The sequence below is a fragment of the Pithys albifrons genome, chromosome 11, assembly GCF_047495875.1.
Source record: "Pithys albifrons albifrons isolate INPA30051 chromosome 11, PitAlb_v1, whole genome shotgun sequence".
Lineage (NCBI taxonomy): Eukaryota > Metazoa > Chordata > Aves > Passeriformes > Thamnophilidae > Pithys > Pithys albifrons.
The window spans coordinates 21790847-21818840 of NC_092468.1; the positions used below are offsets into that span (position 1 = coordinate 21790847).

The window sequence follows — 27994 nt, forward strand, 5'->3', positions numbered from 1 at the left end:
ACACTGTAAGAGGGGGTAAAGCCACACTGAAGGGCAGGTATACTCTTCCTCCTCCTCCAAGAGTCAGCAAGACTGAGCAGAATTGGTTCCTCCATTACAAAGTTATGTTCAACTGAAGAGCAGGAGGACTCAGACCTCTGCACTTAACCTATAAATGATGTGGAAATTAAAGACCACCAGAGCAATAATGAGAGGCTGATATTATCATAAGTTTGCATGGCATTTACCATGTTGAAGATGCCCTTCCAAAATCAACAAAAAAGCAGAAATCAAGAACTGTAGTTGATTTTTAGCATACCATTTATTGAATAGTTTATCTTCTAGAGCCACTTTATTGTATGTCAGTGCATATTTAGCTTGAGTGGATAAGGACAAAAAAAAACATGGATACACAGATCCAGGGCAGAAATGTGAATATATTAAGGAAATAAAAAAAAATATTCAGGCCTACAAAGTGGTATACTTTATTAGGAATAACTATATAGATAATCAGAGTACAGTTGCAGGCTGGAGCCCAAGAATGCTTTGCTTTTTTTTTCCCCCCACATAAAAAAGTAAACTTTCACAAAAGTCTGTTTAGCAAAGCCAGACCCAGTGTTATTGTAAAAAGTTTATTTACATTGCTTAGATTGCCAAAAAGAGATATAAAAAACAGTGCAGTCTGACACATTCAGAAGCATCACTAGTTACATATAGATACAAGACAAAACACAGGTGGTTAAAAAGAAACCAGAAGTTGTGAACTCCTGCTAATACCAACAGTTGAACTGTTAATGAAATGCAGAAATATACATATTTAGATAGTACATGTGATAGTATTGCATTGCACAAACTGTTCAGAGATGAGAGAGGTGAAACATACAGTTTTGAAGGAAGACATAAATACAAAAGAAGGCAGGTAAAAGCTGTAGGAGCACTACACCTGAAGTTTGACACACCAGAATTGGACCCTCAAGTTACAATGTCACACCAATAATCCCATGCATTAAATAATGATTCATTAACCAATTATGGGGAAGGTGTGGGCCTTGGGGGTTTGGTTTTTTAACAGCCACACTACAAGGCAGTATAATTTTTTTCCTCAGATTTCCACTTCAGAGCAATTCAAAGAATTCAATTGATCATTTTTGGTTGTCAAATCTTCTCATTGCCTTTAAAGTTATTGTTTATACCACTGTGTCACAGTGAGGTTGTAGGAGACCATAATCACAGAACTCAATTCTATTTAATTATAAACATCTACCTTTATAAAATATCTGGAATAAGCAGCTGTACAACAGGTTAACTGTCATACTTGAAAGGTCAGGTACTTCATAATGCATCTCCATGTAGGAAATCCACAAATCAAACATTAGAGTGCTCTGCCAATTGATGAAGTTAGGCAAGCATAGAGTCATCCAAACTAGCAGTAAATTATATGATAATCATTGAAAAATCTGACAAACCAGTTTATTGCCTAGAGGAGACAGTTTCCACAGAAGAAAATGTTTCAGTTATGTTGGTGAGAAAATAAATTTATGCAAGGGACTGTGTTTAAATGAAGGCCAAGTTACTTATTTCACTGATTGGCTGATCTGCTTCAATACAACTAAAAACCCCTTGTGATTAACTTAGTGTTATCTAACATTTTGCTAATCATTGCTAAGTGCTAATGACTAAGGTACCATTAATGTCAGTAACAGGGCAGTGACCAGCCAGCTGCTTGTCAGTCACTCCCACACAGCAGTGTCTTTTCAACCTGCTTCATATCAAGTGGGTTGTCGATCGGCTTAATGTGTGACTCCTTCTTTCAAAGATTGAGGGAAGACTGACCAAGGAAGGAGAAGGAATACCCTGTTGGAGAAGAAAAAAAGTTATTGATCATTTATTAGCCAATGTCAGTAGTTCAGTAGTCATTTCTCACTCTTGATACATCATACAAGGAATATGTGAGTACAGAAGATCTTTCAGAGTGGCAGCTTTTGAATGTAACGATTCAGCATTTCTAGATTTAGAACAGAAAATTTAAACATGTTTTGAATACTAAAAAAAAAGATTTTTTGCCTTATCAGCCTTGAGAGATTTACAATGCAAGACTATCTTTTTGAAGAGTAGCTGTTAACTAAGTATTAGCATACATCTTGCATCACTCTTTCTGCAATCATAATCTCCCTCCAAACTGAAGGCAAGATACATTATGATAATCTCTTAGAGAAACAGAGCTTCCCTCAGATCCTACAACTTTCTGTATTATCCTCACCTCTGAGCCCCACATGAGATGCTGAACACATGTCTTCTTGGCTCCAGAAGGCAATAGCTATCACAATGATTTGTCAAACCTTGCTTTAGCTGTGCCTGGATGGGCACTCACCAGGCAAAAAGCTGACTTTCCTGATGCCAGGAGAATAAGCTGCTTCTGAGACTTAAAATTACAGTGAAACCAACACATCAATATGCAGCACTAAAAGTAAAACTCCTTGGATTAGCTGAGATTTTATATTATTTTCACATTAGACCTCAAGTTACTTTCACAAACCACCTTCTGTTGCTCTTTACAGCACAGCCAAGCTCCTCAGCGTATCAACAGGTCACAATAGTTAGGCAGCTTGTGCACCTGCAAGCTTCAGGAATCTGTTAAACAGGAATGTATCAGGCAGGCAAGGATATACCACTTCACTAGGAACAAGTCTTCCTATGCCTGTTTATGGCACGTCTTCTATTTGCAGTCATAGAGAATATTTGAAAATTAAATCCTAAACTCCTCTTTATAGAACAGCTCTTATTAGGTTCTCAAGTATTTTATACTGGGTATCTTCTTTTTACAGATAGGGGAACAAAACCCTAAAACCACAAGTAGAATGAGCTGCTCAAGACTTCCCTGCAACCAAGTTATTAAAGTCCTCAGAACTCTGGCTAATGAACTACACACTGACACTTGGACAACTGAACCAAAACAGTAAGTAATTCAATTGTAGAGAAATTAATTAAGAAAAAACACACAAAAAAAACCAGATGGAAAAGGATTTGTGAAAGAATAAACTTTGCACCCAGAACCAGAAAGAGAACTAGACCACATGTGATTGTTACTCCAACCCTGTGCATTAGAGCATGTCAAGGAGCCCAACACCATTTAAAGCACCCAGTGGATTCCAGGGTTGTACCGTGCTCTCTCAGTTTAGAGGACTCAAGATCTTTTGCTCACTTCAATCAGGAGCTGATGTGCAGAATTTTTCAGCACCATACAGGTTATTATCTCCAGCATCAGCACAAGTGGCAGCAATAACAGCGCCAGGACATGGTCTGTCCAAGGCATGACCATGTAAGCTTTCCAAGTCTGATGAGGTTTTTTCTTGTATGGCATGTGGAAGATGAATATTTGGAAAGCCAGGACCCAGCACAGGTCGAGGCTTGGAATTTTGAGAACTCCAATCAGCAGAATTGGAGCGATGAACATTAACAGCACATTTGACAGATCCCTTTAGGCTGCACGTAGAAGGTGAACGAGCAATCTACAGTTGGGAAGAGGTTCAAGGGTTAGTCCAAACAAGAAAAATAACAAGCATCCAGGCTTTATTTGTATTTTTACTCTGTAGTAAAATTCCCACATAACACAGGCCAGGATTTAATTTAAATAAAACAGTAGGTCTGAACTCTTGACTGTTTAATGGACTTGGGCAGGTTTCCTCCAGTTTTAGTTTCTTACTCAACAACTGCACTGGTATTCCAACTGGAGGGCCTGGAATCCAAACCTCTTTTCCCCTCAACCTTATAATTCAACCAAAAAGGCTTTATGCAAGTTCAGTGGTGTGTGGGATTGGTTAAAAAAAAACCATAACACATGATCTGCTGCCAAGCTGCAGCTTAACACCACAGAGGTCCAAGAACTCTGGGAAGAATCTGAAACAGGAACACAGTTTTACTACTATAAGTTTCTATGATTTTGGGGGGAAAACAAGTCCTTTTGTCTGGGGTAGACACATACTAAGAGGAAAGCACATAACTTGCAAGTTCATGAGAAATGAGTTACAGTGCTGTATCAAAATGAAGACAATTAGAATGCAAAAATAATTTTGGCATAAACATAATAAAAGGAAGACAATCTCTCTACAGAGAACTGGGCTATAGCCCCACTGGTGGATTTTATTTCCTGTAAAGCAAGGGAGTCCACTCTGATATGTCCTCCCTTATTAATTCCTATTTTCTCATGTGGGGGAGCAAGGCAGTATCTTTATGTTGTACAATTTAATGGACACTCCAACATACTGAATTATCTCAATATTAAGGTAGTGACATATCAGGCAGCAGTAGAGAGATGAACAGGACTTCCCTTTCTTGGACTTCTGTCCTACAAAGTAGGTGTTTACTCATCAGATTTACTCAAACAGTAGAATAAAAGCAAAGATGATGAAAAAATCCTCCAAATCTAGGCTGCTTTACTAGACTATACTAGGAAGTTGAGTCTGGCCTAATGTAGCAGAAGAAAACTGCAACAGGCAGCCAGGCATAGAAGAGTTGCAGTATGTAGAACAATATATTATTTTACCAAGTTTTCTTAAACATATATAAGGAGATAATTCCCTTGACATTTTACAAACTTGAAGACTGCAGCATCTGTATTTCTCTACCCTTCCTTCCCAGTTCTTTTCACAAGATGTCTGTCATCTCACTACTTTGATTGAAATGTTCACCACACTTTTCAGGCTTGTACACCACATTTCTCCAGTGTTCAAAATCAAAAATATGAACCAACATAAGAACTTTCTCACTCTCAGGAAAGGAAACATATTCCATGCCTGGCAAAAGAGATTGGTGGGGTTTTTCAGCTTAATTGTACAAGGCTACTCCCAGTTTCTAGTCCATACTGCAGAGTTTTCTGCCTTTTCAGCATGTAAGGCTTCTCACTGAAGAGCTCTTGAAAATAAAACATCTATGAGTGTAGTTAAAATTAAATTTTTCCCCACTGTGGATCTTGAAATTGTTAAAGGAAGATCAGCACCAGACATAAAAAAACTGTGATGTTAAAAAGGTGAGTTATTTGGCCCGCACAGCCCGGTCGCTCACCGCTAACGACGACGTGCTCGTCAGTCGGCTGCCGATATAACTCTCATTAGCTGAGCTGGGACTTCTTCCCTCGGTCGCACTGTGAGACATTAAAGCCCTTCGGAGAGCTCGCTTTGGTGTTTTTGAAAAAGAAAATGCTCTTGTAACCTGAGGAGTATGACAAGCAGTTACACACTGACAGAAAGCAGGCTGTAATGACTACACTGTATAAGGCTACCAATCAAATCTTGAACGTTTGTAGGACGTGTATCACATGCTAATATGACTGTACCACAAGTAGCCCAACACCCACACCCAAAGCAATCTGACTTTTAAAGGCTTCTCATCAATCCTTCTCACTCTGTCCAAATACAAGAAAGTGGCAGAGTGAGAGCAGGGCAGAGATTCAGGGAAAAGTCCAGGTGAGGTCTAGTCAACGAGGATTCCTCACATCCCTTGGTCCTGCAAAGTCAGGCTGCCCCCCCCCCATCTTCAAGTTGCTTTCAATTTCATATTTTATTTAAAAGATTTGAAGTATTAAACAGAATAAGTTCCATAACAGACTCAAAAATGACTACATAATACTTATGACTGTAATACTTCAAACTATATACAGATATTCCAAAACCTTAAACACTCCTCACCTTCTTTCTTTAAGGAGCTTATACTTAAAGAGTTTTAGTTGAGATTAAGTTTTTCCTGTCACTACTGTAAATACTACAAAATACCTGAAACAGGAATACCAGTACAATTCTCTGACTAAAATAGCTGTTACTGTAAAGCACTATCTTTATAGTATCTTACCTTTTTTGATGTTTTCTTTATTGCCCTGGATGCTCTGCTTAAAGTACTGTCCATATCTTTAGTATTTACTTCAACCGAGTCAGGGTCAGCAGTATAAATGAGATTTTCCTGTAGACAATAATAGTCAAACATCAGCACTTGTCAGAATATCATTTTCCAGTTCCTTAGATCAGATTTATAGGTTTTAATTGCCATATTCCTTCATATTTAACTCTTCATATATAGTTCAGCAACTATCTGTTTCTGAGACATTTCATTAGATTAACTGCTGGTGCAATCAGTTTGTGAAACCACTTCATCAGTAGTTTTACATTTAGTTTATCAGATGCAGTTTCAAGTCCGGGGCTGACCAAATTAAAGGCAGTATTTCTGGAGCATCCCTAGGGAGTTACCAAGATAAACACCACTTTGTTTCAATGACACATCTGGCACACTTCTGAAGTGAAATCTTGATAGCTCCAGCTGTCAAACATTAAGACTAAGTCTTTCAGCTTAAGTGCATGTTTGCAGAATAGCCACAAGTTCTGTGTTTTTTTCATGCCATTCTTAAACTCCAGCATGTGCAAATCAATATCTGGCTATCTACTTAGAAAATTTGGGGAGCAGGGGGGGCACACATGGAAGTGGGAAGTCGCTGGGGTCATTTGTTTTTGCTGTTTTGTGTCTTTGTTTTGAGAAAAAACAGTTTACATTAAAAAATTTCAAAAGGACCCCAGATAGCAGCAGCTGTGTGGTTTTTCCCAGGGTTTGGCAAAGAGTAGTTAAAGCCTTTGCTGCCACCAGGAGGCAAAGTCAATGTTAGCTCACTCTCACATGATGCTATAGAATTTTTTAAAACCAGGCAAAAGTGCTTAAATTGAAGCTCAATTTGACATTGAAATCAGCAAGAAAGAAGTATTATATAGTTGGTATAAAGCAGTAGTTACAGAAATTATAACTAATGGATTCAACATAGTAGGTTACAATTTGTCAGTCTATGATTTTGAATGTCTTGGGGCAAGAGGGAATGATACATTTATTACACAAAGGTTAATTTCTATTAAAAATACAAGTTAGATATAACACAAGAGACTGAAGACAGGCAACAGACAGATTAAAGTAAATTAACAATTCCAAATCGGTACTTTTACTACTCAGTACCTAAAAAGGAAGGAAAACCACAAAGCCAAGCCTCTTATTCCTAAGTCCCTGGATCACCAGACAAACAAAAGCTCAGATGTTGTTTTCATTACTTAATTACCACTTTTGTAACAAGAATGTCTTTAAAAATCACAATCAAATATTGTACTGTAAAAGTAAAGCTGAACATAAAATATTTCTAATTTAAGCCAAGGAGTTTCAGCTATATGTACTGCACACATTTTCAGCAAATTTAGGTGACTGATACACAAGGACTTTTACATAATTAAAACATTAGCTGAAAGCATCTTGTTCTAATTGGCAAGGTTCTACTCTTCAAATCAGTAGTTTTCTGGCTGTGACAAGCCCACACACTGAACTTCCAAAAATGTGAGGAGGTCAGTGCCTCCTTTATTTCATTGTTTTATTTCCCTGTTTAAGGTTGTAGGCTTCTGTCCACATGAGGAAGATGCTTCATGCCTCTTTACATTATGGAGCCCACACATACAAGGTGCTGAACAAAGAACTCAACCTAACTCACAGCTAAACCAAACCAAAAAATTCATAATGCTGGGGTTGTAAATTGAAACACTGCAGTGACAGAAGCAAGCTGAATACCATTCTCATTAGACCTACAGTGCAGAGTTTAAATTATTTATAATTAGTTTGTGATGGTGAAAGGGTATGATACTTAAGTACTTATTAGCTTCTGCAGAAACTAACCTCTGGGCTGTTTCCTTTTCCACCTTTTAACCACTCAGTTGCAGACATGCTAATGTTTTCTGCTCTACTTCTCCTCAGGCATGTCCACTATTACATTCTTTAGATTCATGTGCTTAAAGCCAGAAAGAGAAAAATATTTCCAGTCAGCAACGTGGTTCCAAAGCACTTACTGCATCTGCTTTGCAAATAGTGTTGGCCACGTGCCGACACAACATCTTCAGCCAGTCCTCCTTGCGAGGTTCTTCAGTGGTCATCTGGAAACTGAGCAGCTTGTTGTTGAGTTCTGTAGGTGGCCGCACAACCAAGGCAAAAGCTTTCTGGCAATCTACAGTTTAGAAAAAAAGAAAGGAGTTAAGACAAAGAATAGTAAGTTTTCATATAATTTAGGAAAGAACCTTCAGAAGGGTTGACCCTCCATCTACCAGGAGCTAGAGCTACAGACAACATGATTCGCTGCAATGATTTTGTCTTTATTTACATGATTGCTGTTGTATCACTTGCAAGAGCATGGAGTTCTGTTCACAGCTGTCATCAAGAGGCTGCAAACAGCTGTTCATGCAACAGTTTATTCACCAAATAATCTGCCTGCTCTGGACTGCAGACTAGTCAGCCTCATATTTACTACCTACCCTCCTTGCCATTTCTTTTTTTAATTGTATTTCTACATTCAAGTGCTTCAGAGAACATAAAGCAGAACACATGATGTGCATATCATCACTTACAGTGAAACAATAAACCTTTCTTTTTAAGGTATAGATCTAGAAACTGGTCTGACTAGGCTTCTTTATAAGTCACTATCAAGACTGGAGCAGTATGGCAAAGCAGACAAAGAAATTAAGTATTCTAAGTCTATCTTTTAAGATAACAAGCACAGCTTCCCCTTGAGCTTTATCAGCATCAGATAAATGCAAATCTGGTTTCACACCAACGGCACTTGTCTCTGGCCAGTCTCATGCTCTGGACTCAAGTTTGGGTTTTTGTTTTGTAAATCCAGAGCTGTCAACTGTTTAACTCACACTGCCATTTGGTTGGCTTATGCTAATGCCATCGAGTAGTTCTGCCAAATTCAGCATTCCTGCAGTGATTCTTGAAAAGCCAACACATATCAGTGCAAAGAATTCTCAAGCTCAGACAGAATTTCAAACTGAAGCTTTACTACAGTCACATGCCTGACATACCATACAACAAATATGCCTGCATTCTGTCCCACAACAGCAGAGCTTCAACTTTCATACTCTGAAACAGTTTTCATTGGCTACCACAGCACTTCAAAACATACACACACCACACCTTCTGTCTCTCTGATGTCCAGGACCTTCTTGATCTGGGAGAGGGGCATGAGGACAACATGCTTGAGAGATGCAGGAGGCCTTGTGTGGCCATGTGGACTCTTGAAAGCTCCAATAACTTTATGCCGTTTCCTTGCAATCTGCAAGGAGAGAAAGAGTCAAAGCTGGAAGATCTCTTGCTGTTGCTTCCTTTTCTTTCTATTCTTTTACCTTCTGCTATACAGGAAGGCACAGAAAGTCCTGCTAATGAGAAATATTCTAAAGAGTATTTTACTCTATTTTACTCTACCACATAAATATTTAAGAAACTCACTTATCTCACTATTCACTGTCTACAGTTCAAGTGGCCCAGGAGTATTTGTTGCTTAACATCAATACACTCAGCTGAAAAATAAATTTTAAAAAATTATCTAGATGGAAAGTAATTTTGCACTACAGACCTCAATTCTACCCTGCATAACAAACAAGGGCTCTTTGAAATCCAGTACAAGGTAGTCTAGATTAAAACAGAAAAGACAACACCCATATGCATGAACCAACTTAAAGTGTGATGTGTTATGTTCTAGAAACTTCCTTTGCTGTTGTTTATGCATGTGGAGGTTGGCCAGTCAGTTTTTAGTTTACATAAAAACACATGTGAGATATCTGTGTGTTAAAATAAGAAATCTGCAGAGACAAGGCAAGAAGCTCTATTAAAAGTGAGTTTATTTTCCTTTGCTTCCCTTACAAGAAGTGACAAAGCTGAGTCAATTTGAATCAGGAAGAGTTCCTCACTAGTCACAACAAAAGGCTTTTGTCTGTAAGTGTTGCTTAAGACAGGACTAATTTTCAATTATTGTAGAGTTGGTCTTCTATGAAGACAATGTTAGTTACTGCTGTAGACAGTAACAAGAACTTTCATAAAGTGTCCTTTACAACTTCAGTTTCCCCATATAAGTCTCCAAAGCCCAATTAGATTCCTTTTCCTTTTAGTTCTTCCTAACATATTTTTAGTCTAAGGCATTTAATAGCTGAATTATAATTTTTTGGTAGCCAGACATCTGTCACAAAGGCCAACTTTATACTTCCATTAAATATACTTCCATCAACTTTAAAAGACAAACAACCTGCTGAGCCAAGGATTCCAGCACAATTTTTATCCGTTGGTACTACTCAAAGTGGTATTCAGATAGATGTTTATTTCTTAACATATTAAGCTGCTTTTATGGTTTTGCTCTGGCTGCAAGCCATTAAAGGCTATATTAACACCTTTCAACCATTCACACATGACTAGCTACTTGCACTGGCTTATACAATAGCTAATGAAAGGCAACATCAGCACACATTGAGCTAACAACAATCTGTGACTTAGAATTCTGCTTCAAAAGTTCCTAAATTTTACTTATTTATGTTCATGTGTACTGTGAGCCCTTTTATAACTCAGTTCATGAGATGTACTTATAGTTATCTTACCTCTAGGCAGTCATTGAACAGAAAGAGTGTGACCTGTTCTCCCCTGTCACAGAGGTCATCACCAAGTGCTACAGTCTCCAAACGCTGCACTAAGCTTCGGTGAGACGACAACAGATTGGCCTAAGTGACACAAGCAAAAATCTCATTAAGCATTTAGTTCAAGGGCTGGATTACTGCTTGCTTACAGCTTAACACTGGAAATCTGTTTAAACCAGCACCCCTGCATTGTAGCCTCACACACACTACAAAGGGAGCAAACTCACAGTGCACAGTCATCTCACAGGTCTGCAGCTTCAGAGAAATTACTTACTGGACATCCATCAACTTCATAGACAACGTCAAAGAACTGCCTTTGTGCCTCTGTTTTTCTTTTATCTTCGTTAATATGTCTAAAAGAAACATTATATTTATCTTCAATATCAAGCAATAGTAAATGAATGTACTGCATTTAAGACATACAAAAATAACAAAGCTAAACATTCAGAAATAGAGTTTACACAGCAGCACTGAAAAACACAAAATCAGTCACATTTGCCCAAATACCACCCATAAGCACACAGGGCACTTCAGATCTAGAACACTCTTCTTGTCATGTTACCACCAGTTGACACACCATCCAGTTAACATAGAATTCACCTCCCCTGTCCTGTGAGATTTGAACTAGAGATTGACACAATGCAGTTCTTTATAGCCTGCATTTTATCCCCCCCAAATCAGGACTGCAGCTCACGAACCAGCACATGCAAGAATAATTACAATTTAAAGTTATTGTAGTCAAAAAATGGACATTTACCCAATTCATACAGAAAGTCTCATTGCTGGAGACATACACTACACTTCAAGAGGTGAGGCTTACAATCTAAACAACTTCAGCTTTTAGCTAATTAACTCACAGAACAGTGCCAAGACTAGCTAATACAGGACCAGAGGAGAAACTAATCTCCCACCAACAGTGTGTCCTTTCAGTGGATGTATGCAGAGAAGTAAGATGTAAAGACAAAACACATCTCTTCTGTTCTGGAGGGAAAGGATAGAAATAAAGAGTTGGAACAGAACTGAGGACTCGAAAGGTTCAGTTCCCTTCTGAGGCAGGGAGTCAGCAGAGGTTCAGGTACAAGTGCTGGCTAACACCCCAGACTCCTTCAGAGCTCTGGCACAAGACACCAAAGAAACAACAGCCTGCACACAAATGGTTATGTTTACTTACTCTTACTCATGGCAACAAAACATTAACATCAATTGAGAAGGAACAGAGATATCTAAATGTATAACTGTGTTTCACAGAATGAGCATGACTTACGTCATCACTTCCTTTAATGATTCAATAGCTCTTTCTAGAGTGATTTTATCTGGGTTCTCTTCTGCTGTATGTTTCTTAATATCTACAATTAAAGAAAAAAAAAACACAAATAAAAATTCCATACACATTACAAGTGCCTGAAAAGAAATCTGAAAAAGTCAATTTTAAACTGGAAGTCAGATAAGATGACTGAAGAAATCATGTCTAACCTGGAGTCCAAATAGCTCTGATTAAGCAGAGAACTAGGCTGAGCAGCAATTTCCAGGCATCTTATTAAGAAACAAAAAGCTACATACAATACAAAAACCAAACCCTCAAACTACTAAAAAAATTTTAAAACAAACCAAAAAAACATTCAAGTTGAAGTGCAGAGACAAGCATAGAAGTCATTTTGTACCTGAAGAAAAGGGGGATGGTGAGGATTTTTTTATTCTCTTTAACTTAATCATTATTACAGCAAGTGGTTGATACCAGGTGGAACACATGAAACTGTAAGCCTTGCCAATATGAATTTCTCTCTAGTTTATATTCGTTGAATTTGAATCTCAATTATATTCTTGTTTGAAGAGATGGAATTGTTGTCAATACAAACTCTGCCTTTATCAATATATGAACAAGTGAAACTCAGTCAAAAGTATGTTTTCTGCAGTAGTGGGTCTCACTGACTGCAGTAAACACGATTAACTCACATAATCAGACTTGTTTTATATGCTGATAATGACAAAAATTAGACATTATCCTGGTTTTGACACCTTCACAGACAAACTAATGAAAATTACATCTCTGGATTACCATTTAGTAGTAGAGCAACACTGGGCAGCCTTTGGACAGGACGGATAAGCAGTTCAGCTAAACTTTGGCGGCCACATTCAGGTTTAGCTTGATTTATCTGGGGAAAGAACGAGGGGAAAGTAACAATCATTTCCTTTTTTATTAATTTTTTACAGACACACAAAAAGAAAGCACAAGATAGAGAAGAAACTGTCTTCCTTGAAATTAGCATTGCTGTACAAGTTTGAGACTTGTTTACCACAAGTAGTCAGTCATTAACAGATAACATTAAAAAACACATTATATTCAAAACTGCATAGTGATTTATGTTCTCAGAATGCCTAGTTTTAAAGTGTCCATATCAACACCTTAGTCCTTGTTTCAGGTGCTAATGTGGAACAAGAAAGGGGACAGCCTGTTCTCTTATTCGTTTCTCATCTTTTAGATATCCATACTTGGATGTAATCCCTAGTCCCTCAGAAAACACAAGCTGAAATCTGTCAGTTTGATTACTTGACTATTTGAGAGACTTGCTGGATACAGGAGTTAAAGCTACAATGCACTATTAATCAACTGTACACATTTATCTGAAATGCTCAAGAGTTTTAAAGACTCATCTTCAGACAACTTTCTTTGAAGATCATCTTCCTGTTAGATCTCCACTGCTGGGCTCCTATTCATTAGCCACAAGAACATTGAGATTCTGCCTTCCTGGAGCTTCACAGCTGCCCATAGCAAGTTAAAAGCTACTTCATAAATACAAGTCTTGCAAACACAGAGGGAACCTGTGAAATCAGCAGCTCTAGTTATCTTTATAGAAAAGGCATGTACTGGGAGGAACGTTTTCCAGCAATAAATGTGTATAATCAAACTACACTGAAAACTGTTTAACAGAGGAGGAACTTGACCTCTTATGAAACAACCTTATGAGGAGCTTGATGGATTGAAGCTCAAATCCTTCCTATTTGTGTCACCAAGAGATGTTCACATTGCTCGAAACTTTCAAAATTCCACATTCTTCCATCTACTCTATTAAGTAGTACATGGTAATGGCCTCCATGTTCTACTTACAGACTTAGTTTTGCAGACTCTTACCTTTAGAAAGGCATGAAATCTTGGCTTCTGTTTTTCACATCTTGTAATAGTCTCTTTGCTCATTTCAAAGAAATTCACAAACGGAGGGTATGTTTTCAACAAGTCTTTTGACTGAAAGAAACAACTGTTAGGGCCTTGCTTTACATATTCCGTAGCATTGTACATATGCTCACATGCCCTGAGCCATAGAAGGCTGCTCAAAGGCACATTTCAATAAAGAATAATAAAAAATGTGTTGGAAACCCATGCGTAGTCACAGAACAAGTTAAGACATTTTTGCATGCCAGATGCCCAAGATTCAGTGCTGCTGATTAAATGCAGACTGTTCTCACAAGCATCAAGCATACATGTGACAATCTCAGATCCTGCTGAGCAGCTCAAGTGGAAGGCAGATTCTCACCTAGCAAGAGGCTTATGGTGACAATTTTGGAAGTTTCAGACAGGTATTTTCTCCAGTTATTGCAATCACCTTTAGAAGACACCAAACCACCAGAGGCAGTAGCTTAGACTAAAAACTTTTGAATAACAAACACTATTTACCTCAAAATTATCAGGTCAGAAAAAGCCCAAGACACCTAGCAGACTATTTATGTTAAAATGCATGGCAGACCCAGACCTAGCTTTCCCGTGCTATGCATTCTGTACTCAGGAGAATAAGGAGTCCTTATTCACTTGCACATTTCAAGTCTTGAAGAAAAAGCATGAGAAGTTTCTGTGAAACTTCCGTGTTCTTAACTATTGATCAGAGGCAGCAGATAGTTGAGGGTACAGGAAGTGCCTTTAAATGTCCAAGTAAAACTCAGATCTGTATTGTTGCAAATTACAGTTCTCAAACTGTAACTGTTTGTAGTGTACTCATATCAGTAGACAGACACATACAATTCATGTCAAGTTTAACTTAATTGAAAAGTCTGAACAAAAAATACAATGAAAAGTTGGACTTCTTTCTCAGTAATGCTTTGCTTGTATTTGCTGGCCCTACAATTGAACTGTTTGCAAGGCAAGAGAATAGTTTAAGGCAAAAAAAAAGAAAGAGGAACTTACATATTTAAGAATGATATCACCAATACTTTTGCTTTCAGTCCAATTTATCATGAGATCTTCCAGGTCCTCCTAGAATACATGGAGGGGTGGGGGTGAGAAAACAAGCTGAGCATGAATTGCACGAAGCTGTTAAACAGGATCAGTGTTTTGCTGAACACATATAATATAATCACGTGTGTTTTCATGCTAACAAAAGAGACAATCCTAAAAGCTGTTCAACTTCACATTCAGCCCTTCAGTCTACTTAGGGCTGAAAACAAGAATCTCTAGCTTACTGAATATATAGCTCTAAATCAATGCAAGTGGAGCCTGGCAGTGCATCAGCAATAGGCAATTCTGAAACAAGATGACACTGCTGCACCCAACACACTACAGAACACACCCCAAAGGAAAACGAAAAAAGGATGCACAGCAGACAGTTGAACCAATTCTAATTAATAGTGCACAACTAATCTAGGACTCTTAAGCCCAAAAGGTAGGACTGAAATAGAACTGGCATCAATCTCCTCACTTGCTACCACAGGGTGTCAGGGAAAGTGAGCCCAAGCTGTTAAGCTTGTATCAGCTTGATAAGGATCAAGTTTATTTGCTGTCAGCTAATAACAGGGACAGGAGGGCACAGCTGAAGGTTCAGGATTCAACTTAAGTGAAAAGGATTCATCATTAATATTGGTTTGTTGCTGCTCATATCTTTATTACATCAAGGATGAGGGAAAACACAACTACTTCTAAGCAACTCTCCCTACACTGCATGCTGCAGGTAAATCCCACCTGACAGACACACATGCTCTACTTTCATCTCAGTCTCAGTGGGCACACATCAATGCCCAGTGTGATTAACCAGACTGGATCCCAGCAGTTGGGAAAAAATCAACAAAAACCCCACAAACCAACCACTGAGTTGCAGGCAGTCTGCAAGTCTCTCTATTTTAAAAGCCTACTGTGAAAGCCAGCCAGGAACAGACATATGCCACTATTTGAAAGAGATTTTATGGCTTCATATTTGAGGAAGACTTGCATCATAGTCTATTATGGGACCCTGAGATGGCTTCAGAGAGTGCTTGCAATCCAAAACAAAATATAAAGAAAGCCTCAAGAAAACAATCTTATAGGGAATTCTAATCAGCTCTTGTTAGGCCTCAGCATCACCAGGTCAGTTGTTTGAGAGGTTAAAGTTTGACAGACTGGTAATTTCTGACAATTGGTTCAAAGTCATTTAAGGAGGGATTAGTATTTCCCACCAACTGATAAATCTCCTTATATGAACATACCTAAGGCCAAGGAAAATACCAAATTTTTGTTTTGTTGGTTTATATTTTTTTTCTTTTAAATTCCCTGGATTTATCTATCCTTCCAAGACTCCTTCCTTACAGTTTTAACAGAAACATGTTGCAAGCACTTGAGAGTCAGGCTACAATTTGATACCACTGGGCCTTTTGACCAGTTTTGTACCAGTTACAGAAAACCTCCTACAGATAAAGGTATTAAAATGTGAAGAGAAGCCAGCTCATAAATGTATTAGTTACATGCACAAACTCAGGACTTAAGATATTTTTAAATAAGCGTTAAATCTTAAAGAATACTTTGCATTTCCATGTAGTTCCACAGGTTGAACAGCGTGTAACAGCACCAGAAAGAGCCTACACCTGCCCAGCAGATGCAGCTGAAAAAATGCAGACAAGATTCAAGGTCTCTATGAAAGCTTCCCCTCCAGGGGAGAAGTTGCAGCTTGCCTTAATTTTAGTGTGTACATCAAGAATATCTGGAATGCTGCCGAATATGGTCTTAATCTCTTCCTGTGCAAGGATTGGTCCCCCAAGTTGTCCTTCCTTCTCCAACGGGACTTGAAATAACTGACGAAATAAGAGAAAAACACATTAATGCCCTCCCAAACACCAACCACTGTGTCAGAAATAGTTGTGAAAGCAACAGTGTTTTCCAGATCATAATTTTTTGCAGTCACAAGCTTGAGAAGCTCTCATTTAGCCCGAGTGGTTTTAAGATACAAACATCTAGTTTGATACATTGCTACAGCATAACCCCCTTTCATCTCACTTTCTACTCACACATATCTTGGCTTTCTTTAAGCAGATAATCAGCTGCAATGGAAATTTTCTTTCAAGAAATTAAGTTCTTCCTGTAAGCTGTTTGATATTCTGTTGTTCTTGAAATAACTTTTTTAAAAAGCTTTTTACCCCCTTCCATCTCTCTCTACTCAATAATATTTAAAATATCTGAGTCATAAAGATCTTGTTTTCCCAACACCTGCAATTTCCATACAAATTGTACTTCCACTATAGATCCCAGATTAGAAATTGCATTTTCAACCTTTATTATTACTAGACACTAAACATTTTCATGTCAGGAAAATTACATGAAACCACTTATATTGTCATCTTTCTATGAATCTTGGATGCACCTAAGCCCCCAGAAGCCTGGAGATCACAAGTTGTAAACACCAATTGATGTGAACACTGGATGTCTGATTACACTTGACCTGGACTTGCTTTAAAACCAGCTTACCTGAATGATTGTTGTTAGTATATCAACATAGTTACTTTCTGTCTGATACAATTCCTTTGCAACCTGCCACCTCGCAGACTGCTTTAGTGGAAGAGGAGTTGAGTTTTTGGAAGGCCTTGCACAGGATTTTGGTGTTTCTGATGAAGAGAGCACCAAAAGAAGACAGAGCTTTATTACAATAGAATCCCTAAAAGAAACCCTGAGCCTCAAACACAAGAAAAAACATTTCAGAATTTTTAAGTGAAGACAAGTTTGAAGGTGTTTTTAAAAGGCTATTTTGTAGATTTTTCTATAGTTATCAGGGCTCTTTCCAGAAAATAGCTTTCTTTATTACAGCTTATAGAACAATAGTAATATACCATTCCTCAAAATTAGACTGAAACTAATAATCCATTTATGGGCAGGTCAATGACTTGGCCCTATTAGTAGCACCTTATTTAATAGGAAGTGATGATTAGGTGTTGAACTTTATTTATCCATACACTATGCGCAAAAGTACTTCTCTGTGTTCACTTTGCCATGTGAACAATTCTCTCTCAGCTGCCTACCATCCTTGCATTAGGAGTGTAGCACAAAGCCATTTATTAAAATCATGAAACACTTACATATCGTCCTATTGGGGGAGTGGGAAAGACACAAGAAAGTCATTTCTCCTAAAAGTAAAGCCAAGTGGTCCTGGAGCAGTCCATAAGTTTTAAATACTCATGTATCAGACCTCAGAGACCTATACTACTTTTTTGGATATCAAAGTTTGTTACTGTCACAGTTGCTATGAAATAAGTACCTGACCTGCTTTCAAAACAGCATATTCTGAGACTGCTGCTGCTGGATTAGAAGAAAACTCCATACCAGGAGTAAGAGTGTAAGTGCCATCCAAGGCTGACCTAAATTCCTTCTGAATTATCACCTACAGGTTGTGCCTCATTGAGAGCTCTTGATTTTGCCTTTTTAAGGCAGTAGGAGCTCCAGATACCTCCTCTCTGTGACAGAACTCAGGCTTTTTAAAACACTCAGGTATTAGCCTTTGACCAATCCAAAATTTTGCAGTTCCTCTCTTCCACAAGAACCATGTGCAGAGATATTAAGACTGTTAGTCCATTCACTCAAAACCGATTGATTATTTACTTTCCTGGAAAGTTTTAGACATGACAGTTTCCTGCCACAAATAGTGTTACCTCAACAGAACATTTCAAAGACCTAGGAGGGAGCCCTGCAGGAATTTTCTCTTTAATCCCTTTAGAAAAGAATCTTTGTCCTTTCCTCCAAGTATCGTCCTAGAGAGTATTTTAGATTATTTACTGTTGACTATGTTGCTTATTTGCTACAGAGTTTCAGCAGAGCATTTGAAGCACTTGGGAATAACACTGGACTGTATTTCCTATTTATCAACTCTGTATCTTTTCCTCCAGATACGAACGTGCTTTATTACTGTGAGGTCTCAGTCTGAACTTTTTGCGCCAACTCCTTTTGCACACTTTGAAAATTCAAAAGCTTTGAATTACTCAGCAAACTGCAGTAAAACCTCTAAGACTTTTCTACCACCATTTCCACTTGTATGCAAGAGCTCCTAAACACTGTGTGTCTGAATGGAAGTTTTTAGCTCTACCTCCATTGGTAGTGCTTGACTCCGGAGTGTTGGAAATATCCAGCAAGGACCCAATAGAAAGTGAGTGTTCGGCTGAGGGTCGTTTCCGAGGAGGGAATGGGGACACGTCTGTTTCCCTGGTCAGTTGTGCAAGAGTCTCTTTCAAACGGCGCCTTTTGCGATTGCTGTTTGGAGTGTTCAGAGAAAGCAGAGACACGGACTTCTTGAAGTCAGGACTCTCTGACTGTAGTAAAAGAAAACTTAGTTTAGTGGTTTTATCCACTATGTCCAGTTCAACCCAGTGCAAAGACAAGTTTTTTTTTTTTATTTCCCTTTTTATATTCCAAACCACAGTAGTATCTTGTTTGACTAAATGTACAACCTTTGGGAAACAGAAAAAGGTTTTTTTCCAAATCAGTATTCTATGTATAAAATTTATAAAGGATTATCTGGAACTTAAATGCTGCTTTAAAGCATCTGATCTCTGGCCTCACACATACTACTGTGCATGCCAATTTTACCATCAAATACACACTGTGCATTGTGGAAGAGTTCAACATACCTTCTCAAATAAATACATGGACTCTCCAGCTCTGGCATCCATTTGAATGCTTCCCCAAAACCACTAAAGGAAAAAGAAAACATAGATTAAGAACACATTACAAAGCTTCACCCAAAGTTAAAAATATTCAAAATAATATATAATAGTAACAGTTGGTACAAGAGATATACTTTTTAAGAATAAGCCACATGTTTTCATTTATCATACAAAGTACTACAGAGCAGGATTCTTTCAAGAATTTCCAGCACTAACCTCTTGCTTTACAACATAAAGTTTTTTTAAAGGTTCAAATGGAAGATCTTTAACTGTATTTTCTTCAACCACCAAGTGTGTACACCTCTCATCACCAACTGGTAAATAATGTCCTCCTAGATTAAAAAAAAAAAAAGGCACGTTAGCAAGAGCAAAGAATATTACTGTTAGAAGTCAGTATCTCACTTGATAGTTCCATGGCACCTATTGTTACAAACTCCACCCCATTCATCACACGGGTTAATTTTCATAAACAACAACCTTGCATTTCTGTCATTTCTTCCATGTTAGCTTTCTCATCATCAGAGAATCCCAGGAAACTTAGCATGCAATCCTGGAAGGGAGGAACCTTGAACTGATTTCTAAAGTCATCATCAGCTGCACAGAAATCACTGAAAGAAAAAGGATGCACAAAAAAGTCACTAAATCAGTGCTATGTCGTTATTTAAGCAGAAGCTCACACACTGCAGGTGAAAAGGATGCAAGGTGAAGGCCAAAGGAAAAGAAACACCTACATTTCATTCCTTTTCTCCCAAGCCTTATAAATCCACTCAGCTTTCAGGATAGGAACACCAAGGCTTACAGCAATCTACAAAACAGGAAAAGCATAAGTTGTACCAAATATTTCCATTTAAATCTTTCCCATGTCAAGTAAAATTTGTAACCCTCCTTTTCAAGGCAGATATTGCAAAAAGTGAATATACTCCTTCAAGAGTCACAGCCAACTGCAACTCCCCAGAGTTAAAATGTATGAATTCAGTGAGTAGGAGATCAGATCAATAGCTCCTTTGACACTTACTAAAAAGTGCATCATTTTGTTAGTCTGATATCCTTCATCGCTCGCAAAAACACAAAATTGAATCTCTGTTCCAGTGGAAAACAAGATCTTTTTTCTGCTTTTGATACTTTGTATGAAGACAAACATGCAAGCCTGCTTTCATCAAAGCAAAAGTGACTATACCAAAGGTAACTGCCATGACTGCTTGAGAGATTGTAAAGTTTTCCTACTTTTTCCCTTTTGAGTTGGCAGAAAAGAGTGTTTGAACCAAAAGACTTCTCTTCCAATTGGAAGTTTAAAAAGACAAACTAGAAAAAAAAAACAGCCTAACAATTCAAGTAAGGGAGAGGCAAAGGGCATAGACACATCTATGTCACATTAAATGCTACAGAAACCTATTAAGTTGTGTTTACTTCTAAACTGAACATACATGTCCTGAAGGATTCCCTTGTTGTATCAGAAAAGAAAAAGCATATTCACATTATGACATAAAGGAAGATTGGAATCTTTAACCTTAAGTTAAAAATAATTTTTAAAAGAAGATACACATTAATTAAGTACTAAAGATATTTGAAAGTTACCTCAGGTTTCTTGTTTGGACACACAAAAAGCATAAACATAAACACACAAACACTTTTTCCTCAATGTCCTAACTATTGGTAACACCAGAACTTAAAACATTTTGAATCTTGTTATTTGCTGGTCTATTTCAAAACCTGTGCATTCAAGCAATTTATGTTTAGATCTCACCAGAGACAAAAACATGCCAAAGCTCAATACCAGAGGGAGACTAACTCACCATTACAAGTTATTGTTGTTAGTACAGGAAAAAACAGCAGCATATGAGCTGAAGTATAATTAACAAACTTAGTCTACAATAGTCAAATTACAAAAGTTTCCATGAAGCACCAACTCAAGCTTACATACTCTGAATTTGTCTCCATGTGTTGAGTTTGCAACCAAATGTGTAACTTTTGAGCTGAAGTCCCTTCGAATAATTCCACCCATATGATGAACCAACGTCACCAGCTTAACCTGAAAAAGAGATGAAAAGTTTTCAATAACCTTTTGAAGACTGAGAGCAGTATAAAAAGCACTACACAAAGCAAGCTTACATTAAACGTGTAGGAATAGAAGTACTCTGATCTGTTCTTAAAACAATTTGTTCACATCTAGCTGATATGTCAAAAGAACTATTAACATTTCTTTTTATTTCAACATTTAATACAGCCTTGCTATGCAGTTTGAAGACAACCTAAGCTACCAGTACTCTCAGGATGATCACACATAATGCCTTCACTTTTTCACACAAAACTGATTTGAAGCATGTTCTCCTCACTGATTTAGTCAATTCTAGATCAAATCTAACTAATCCTAACACTGGACATAGGCTTTTGTTTTGGGATTTTCTTTCCCCCAAACAAAGATGTGAAGCCATATTGTTGATTCGCAGGTGTCTAATAGGGAAATTAGATGCAAATTGTCTCACTGAAATGGAAAAGCAAAGTGCTAGAGAATCAAAGGGTAAAGTCCTGATAGCCTGATATCTCAACAGCATGGCAGCAAGAGAACATGCCTGCAAGTGCTCCAACAGGACCACAAAGCCTTCTTGGCTACACTACTACCTGTACAGAAAGAGGCACCACTGGGTAAACATCATCTTATCTGAAGCCTCAGTGTTCAAATTTTGAAGCCCAATTGAACTGGAGCTGTTTAACGTCACTCAGCAAAATAGTGACCAAAAATGACACAGATACAATGACTTGGACAAGGAAATGGTCCTGTTCCCACCCTCAAATATCACTCCTTTGAGCTTGCAACAAAAGAACAAACAATTCATTTCCACCCTATAACCTCAAGTCAGGGTTAAACCCTATGGGTGATAGAACAGAAGAGTATCAAAAATAAACTTAACATGTAGTTTTACCAATCCAAAGGAAAAAAAGAAGTCTTACTAATTCTTCTTTCTTTCTGAATCCTGTAAAGCACAGTACCAAGTTCAACATACTTGCACAGTACAGTGGACGACAGGAGAAAGGTAAAGGCTGAAAATAAGAAGTAAGCTTATTAGTCAACAGTATACTGCTCCCATAGTTTCCACATTACCTTTAATACAATACTGTTATTTCTAGTATTAAAAATGCACCAGACACTAGTCTAGTTATACCTCAGCTCCAGGCCTGTCAGTGTTCTGATAAAGTAACTAGAGCATCCCCAAGTTCCACAGGTAGCATTCCATCCTTTTATTTCTTCCACAATCCATCTGCTCTGTGTGACAACTTTGGGAAATACAAAGTGCCTGCTGGAGAATCATTTTTATGTTGCCTTTCCTAATGGCACAATCCCAGCTGGTGGTCAACAACTCTCACAAGTACAGCAGTAGTTGCAGCCTTACTACTGTCTGATAGTGCTTTCCTACTACATGCAATATTCTAACATAGTATAAGAAACTTATTTTTCTTAAAATTCTCTCGCTAGAAATGCTTATAATTGATTCTAAAAGAGAGATTTTATTTTGAACACTGAATATTTAGAACTCACTGCAGCAGAGAACTCCCCAGCTGATCTCACCATCAAGCACATACCTCTCCCTTCTGAGCGCAGTGCAGCACGACGGGCGGCCCGATGACACGGCAATCAGCCTTGCAGAGGTTGGGAAAGACGGAATCTTGGAAGTCGGATACAACAAAGACACTCTCAAATTCTGGGGAATCAGAATCTCCAAGCTCTTCTATACTGTCTGTCTTTATGTAGGGCACTTTAATTTCCTTGATGTACAGGGACGAAAGGGAAAGAGTTATTCAGGCAACATACTTGCACTAGTGTCAAAATTCAAATTATTTTTATTTTGGATCATAAGAAAAATCTATGATTCAGATTTCAGAGACAGACTCAGGATTTGTGAAAGCTGAATGAGGTGCACTGTTCTCTAGCATAAGAATAGCTATGAACTGCTGAATGCTTTAAGACTGAATGTCTTAAAGCAATTCCTGCTTCTGAAGAATCAGAATTCTAGTTGCTTCAGTAGTTTATGTATCAGTTCACACTGATTAATACAGTATTGGAAATAGCCAGATAGAAAGAAAATCCCTAAGCTCAAAAGATAAATGAAATTTCAGACTGTCAGAACAGCTTAAGGTACTTTGGGATGTTACTAAAAAGTAGCACCCAGCTTGCAACAGCAAGTTCTGCACTGCAGAACATCTAAGGAATGGAAAGAGATTTTGTTCAATGCTTTTAAAGCATTTTAAAGGGTCTAAAAATTTGGTTCATTCCAATTTCTGGAGAAGCACTTGTTGTACTTCAGTTTAAATGCAGTTTTCAATTGAAAGAGAAGCCAATTGAGAATTACAAAGTCAGTTCATAGCAAATACTTATGTGCTGGATGAACACAAACATGCAGCTGGATGTCTCCACAGGTATTTCTGTCCCCCTGTTAGAAAACACCACTAGGTAAGAGCTGCAGGTATTATATCCATATTTAAGAAAGTGTTTGTAAAAAAGTACCAATTTGATGAGCTGTAACACCACCAGAAACATTAGCATATAGTGTGACTATTATGCCCAATTAATCCAAACTAAAGCGTGTGCACATTTCAGTCCCAGTGAACATGCTGCATGCAATTACATGTGCTTAATTGCATGACATACCATATGAATAATACTTTTTATTAGATTTTCTTCTGATTTCTCAGGACTAGTTTCCTTTATCTTTATAACAGGTACTTCCATTATCTTAATGGTCTGTGGAAGAGGAGAACTTCAGTACACAAGCAAATTGGTCACCAGAAGCCTAAAAGCATAACATGTTATTTTAACACTGTTTTATCTCAGACCCACATACCTCCAATGCTTTCAGAAGCTCCTCATGTTTCCCTGCTTCCTGAACCAAAACCACTCTTGTTTCTATTTGAGGCATTTCTTCTGTTCATAGAGAAACAAAGATAATATTTGTATTTTAGCAGAAAAATTCATGTTAAGTCCAAATCAAGCAATAATGTATAGAATAACAGAGGTAGCCAGCATTCTGTCAGACACCTTATTTATCAGGAACACACCTGAAAATAAGTGTTACCTCAAGAAGTGTGTACTTAATTAAGGCACACCCAATTGACTTAAGAGCCTACACTTTCTAGTAAAAGGTGAAACAAGATCCTGCAATTCACAACCAGCAAACAAATATTATCAACTTAATGTTTCTAGCAGAATGAGATACCAAGACTTGCAGGAAAACCAAGCTGGTATCATTTGTATTTTCTGTGTCCCTGGCTGACAAGCTGCTTTACTTCCTTAGTGAAACTGAGCAGTTACTAGAAATATCAGAACTGAAATTGGACAACTTGTTCTTTTTCTCCATGTATTAATAAGCCTTCAAAATATTAGAAAGAAGGGACAAGTGTTGCCTCCATGTTATCTGAACCAAAAGGCCACCATTAGATTTTGGATACTACACTAAGAAAACAATACCTATTGATCTGTGTACCTGTACACAACAGAGCAGCTGTATTTTCCAAACACTGGTGTCAAAATGTCAGTCAGCTGGAAGATTTATTCCACAGAGGAGGCATTAAAGGGAACTGACAGCTTCCTGCACAACAGCCAGAAGACTGGTTTGATTTGGGCTGTAACCCCGGATTTTTACAACAAGATGAGTTAAAAATAAGCCAGTCCCTTTGCTGATGAAAGTATCCCAGCTCAACATCCTTCTGGCTATTCCACAATTCTGTAGTTCAGCAAGGCACTTCTGGTTTTTCAAAACTGCAAAATACCTACAAAATAATCAATCATTACAGCCTTAAAATAAGTTTTCCTCATTACCTCCAACATCCAAACCAGACCCAGGAAACACATTGTCTCTGGAGGCTTCTATAATTTTTGAATCAAGAGCAGAAGAATCAGCCAAGAGGCTCCTCCCGGTTTCGGACACCAGAGCACTGTTGTCAGTCATGATTGAGCCTCCTTCTCTCTTCAACAGCTGGAAGGGAAAGGTGCTAAACTCAGTTACAGCTGCAAAAAGTTCATCAATAAGAGCCCTGTTACTGAGGCAGTCAGAAGAGACTTCAGAAAACAAAACATTTAGATTTTTACTGAACTCCCACTTACACTGATAAGAGAAGTTCTGAAAGAGCATCAAGAACCACACAAGGATAAAGGACAACAAACCTGTTACAGAAATGGTTCTGTAATTCATCTGCACAGAAAGGAATTCAGCTCTGAGCAGGAGGGAAGCACTAACTAGGGCTCATTTAAAAAAGTTTAACTACAAAACACCAACAAACTAAACCCATTTCTTTCCTTCAGGGACAAACTACTACAAGCCAGAGCTGAGACCAAGATTAGCATTGTTGAAATGAAACATTAGCAGAAGAATTAGGGCAGCATCTTGCTAAAATTTGATTTTTTGGGTGAACCAAGTAGAAATACTGTGGGTAAAAATCAGCACCCAGAGAATAAACCAGCACTATTTACTCATAGAAAAATTGAAAATGCTTGAGAGTCTCTACAAAGTTAATAAGCACATATATGTCTATCTGTATGGTCTAGTCTATTGTTCTACATTAACTCCAATGGAAGTATTTATTTATTTATTGTCAGATAAGGAGACCTTCTGTCTCCTCACAGACAGACACTGTCTGTGCCCTCCCTGCCCATCAAAACTGTCACATACTGAAGAGGCAGAATTCTCAACACTCTCATGTTTTGTGCAGGTACCACCCAAATCCTGTACCAGAAACTTTGTTCTGAGACACCTGCCCAACACGCAGCACGTTTTCTTTGGCACGTGAAGCCAAGCAGGCTGCACTTCCTGTGACTCATCACACACAGATTTCAGTATTTGCACAGTGATATCACAAGTTATGCAGATCAGTCACTGAGCTGCTGTTGTACAATAACCCTTTGTAGCACTTCAACTGAAGTTGCTCTCCTCAGGACTCTAAATGCCCCTTTAAAACAGCAACCACCCAAATGCTGCGTTAAAGCACCAGCTGAGAGAGGACCCTTGAGGTAGGAAAACCCCCAGAGAACAGCACATGCTGTTTTTCAAGTTGTGTAATGACCATCATATTACACAGCAAAGTAAGTCAGAAGGCAAAAAAAAAAAAACAACAAAGGGCATTTTGGCATAATGCCAATAGAGAAAAGAGTTTATCTTCTAGAGTTTAAGAAATCACACTTGGGACTCTTAGAAAGGATTCATGTCTACATAAAACATCAGTGAGTTCCTAATATAGTGATGAGCACTAAGTCAATACTACAAAACTATCATGAAAACTATTCAGTTACCAAACTTGCCATCTTAGTTTCCATTTCCAGGTCACACAGCTGTGCAGGCTCCACAGAATTAAGTTTCCTACCAATAAGTCCCAGTCACCCTCCTCATGTATCTCAGAGCAGCTTAAAACAGGGCAAGATGAGAAAGTAACTTTAATCATAAAGTCTTTTAGGATCATCTGTCCAGGTTATAATTTTACCATCAGGAACTGTTAATACAAGTACAGCAGTGAGGGTGAAGAGAAACAATCTCGGAAGATACAAGACGTATTGTTAATAATTCCCACACAGAGAGCTGTGTGTGAACTCAGACAAAAACAAATCTGCCTCCAGTTAAACTTAAATCCTACAGATTATTTCTTAAGTCAGTATGATCCCTGTCATGCTGTTACTGTTATATCAAATAATATGTATATGAACTTACAGAGAACGTGATTGTGTCTTTGGAACAAACCCAATATTTTTGGGCTCTGCAGCGCTTTTCTTTATGGCTTTTCCAATTTATTTATGAGGTTCCATCTGGGTATATTTAAAAAATACTCCTTAACAGTTACATGACAATTAAAAACTTTATACTGGTCATTAAACTTATGGACAGAAAGTGCAACGACACAGAGAACAAACATCACACAGAGACACGAACACACGAAGGGTAAAAGAACACTATCAATATAGGGCGCAGGCAGACCCAATGCCCTCAGAGAATCGCTTAGGAGACAAAACACCCGCTCACCAAATTTGTTAAACCAAGGACAGAACATTAAACACTTCCCATGCTGCCCCTTTCCCTCCCGAGGAGCCGCCCAGGACGGTGCCCGGGGCAGGGCGAGGCCCTGCGGCCTCTCTCGCCTGCCGAGCCCGCAGGTGCCGGCGGGCCCAGCACTCCGCTCCGCCCTCGGGGAGCCGCCCTCGAAGCCCCCGGAGCGGCGCTGCGGCCCCGAGGCCTCCCAGGTGCGCTGGACACCGGCCCGGCCCGGCCCGCACCCAGCGCTGCCCCCGCACCGGGCTCGGGTTTGAGCTCGGCCCCGGCTCCCCTGCACGGCCGCTGTCCCCATCACGGCCAGTGTCCCCTCTCTCCCTCCCCATCCCCGCCGCTGTCCCCTCACCGCCAGCGCCACCCGCCGCCGTCCGCCATGAGCGGCCGCCGCCAATTCAAAACCCGAGCCGCCGCACTACAGCGCCGCCCATTGGCTGCCGGCCCCACCGCCCCTCTGTAAGCCGCCGTCTCATTGGCCATCTCTGCGAGATGTCCCGCCTCCCCCCACCTTTGAGGGCCGTGCTTGGCGCTTCTCCCCGTCTGATTGGGTGCTGCAGCTGCCGCTCACACTGGACGCGTTCCCATTGGTTGGAGGGTTTGGGCAGACGCACTGCGTTTGTTGCGGTACCGAGCGCAGGTCACCGAGTG

At 38.8% G+C, this 27994-nt stretch overlaps 1 protein-coding gene across 3 annotated transcripts; it reads right to left on the reverse strand.

The window, feature by feature from the left end:
• Positions 1–288: 288 nt before the first annotated feature.
• ECT2 (epithelial cell transforming 2) lies at positions 289–27749 on the reverse strand. Of its 3 annotated transcripts, none has more exons than XM_071566534.1 (25): positions 27696–27749; positions 25135–25291; positions 24161–24240; positions 23968–24060; positions 22902–23084; positions 22272–22361; positions 21244–21351; positions 20054–20127; positions 19800–19930; positions 19539–19654; positions 19287–19349; positions 18746–18968; positions 17140–17276; positions 16350–16469; positions 14617–14685; positions 13573–13683; positions 12499–12595; positions 11707–11788; positions 10717–10795; positions 10407–10526; positions 8956–9094; positions 7836–7990; positions 5824–5931; positions 5041–5187; positions 289–1833 (listed from the first exon to the last, which is right to left on the reverse strand). In XM_071566534.1, the coding sequence occupies exons 2-25, from the start codon at positions 25262–25264 to the stop codon at positions 1744–1746; spliced, it is 2745 nt and encodes a 914-aa protein (XP_071422635.1). In that variant the 5' UTR covers positions 25265–25291; positions 27696–27749; the 3' UTR covers positions 289–1743. The 3 variants fall into 3 exon arrangements, with proteins under 3 accessions (XP_071422635.1, XP_071422636.1, XP_071422637.1); XM_071566536.1 differs by lacking the exon at positions 289–1833 and adding an exon at positions 2472–3488; XM_071566535.1 differs by lacking the exon at positions 23968–24060.
• Positions 27750–27994: the final 245 nt, after the last annotated feature.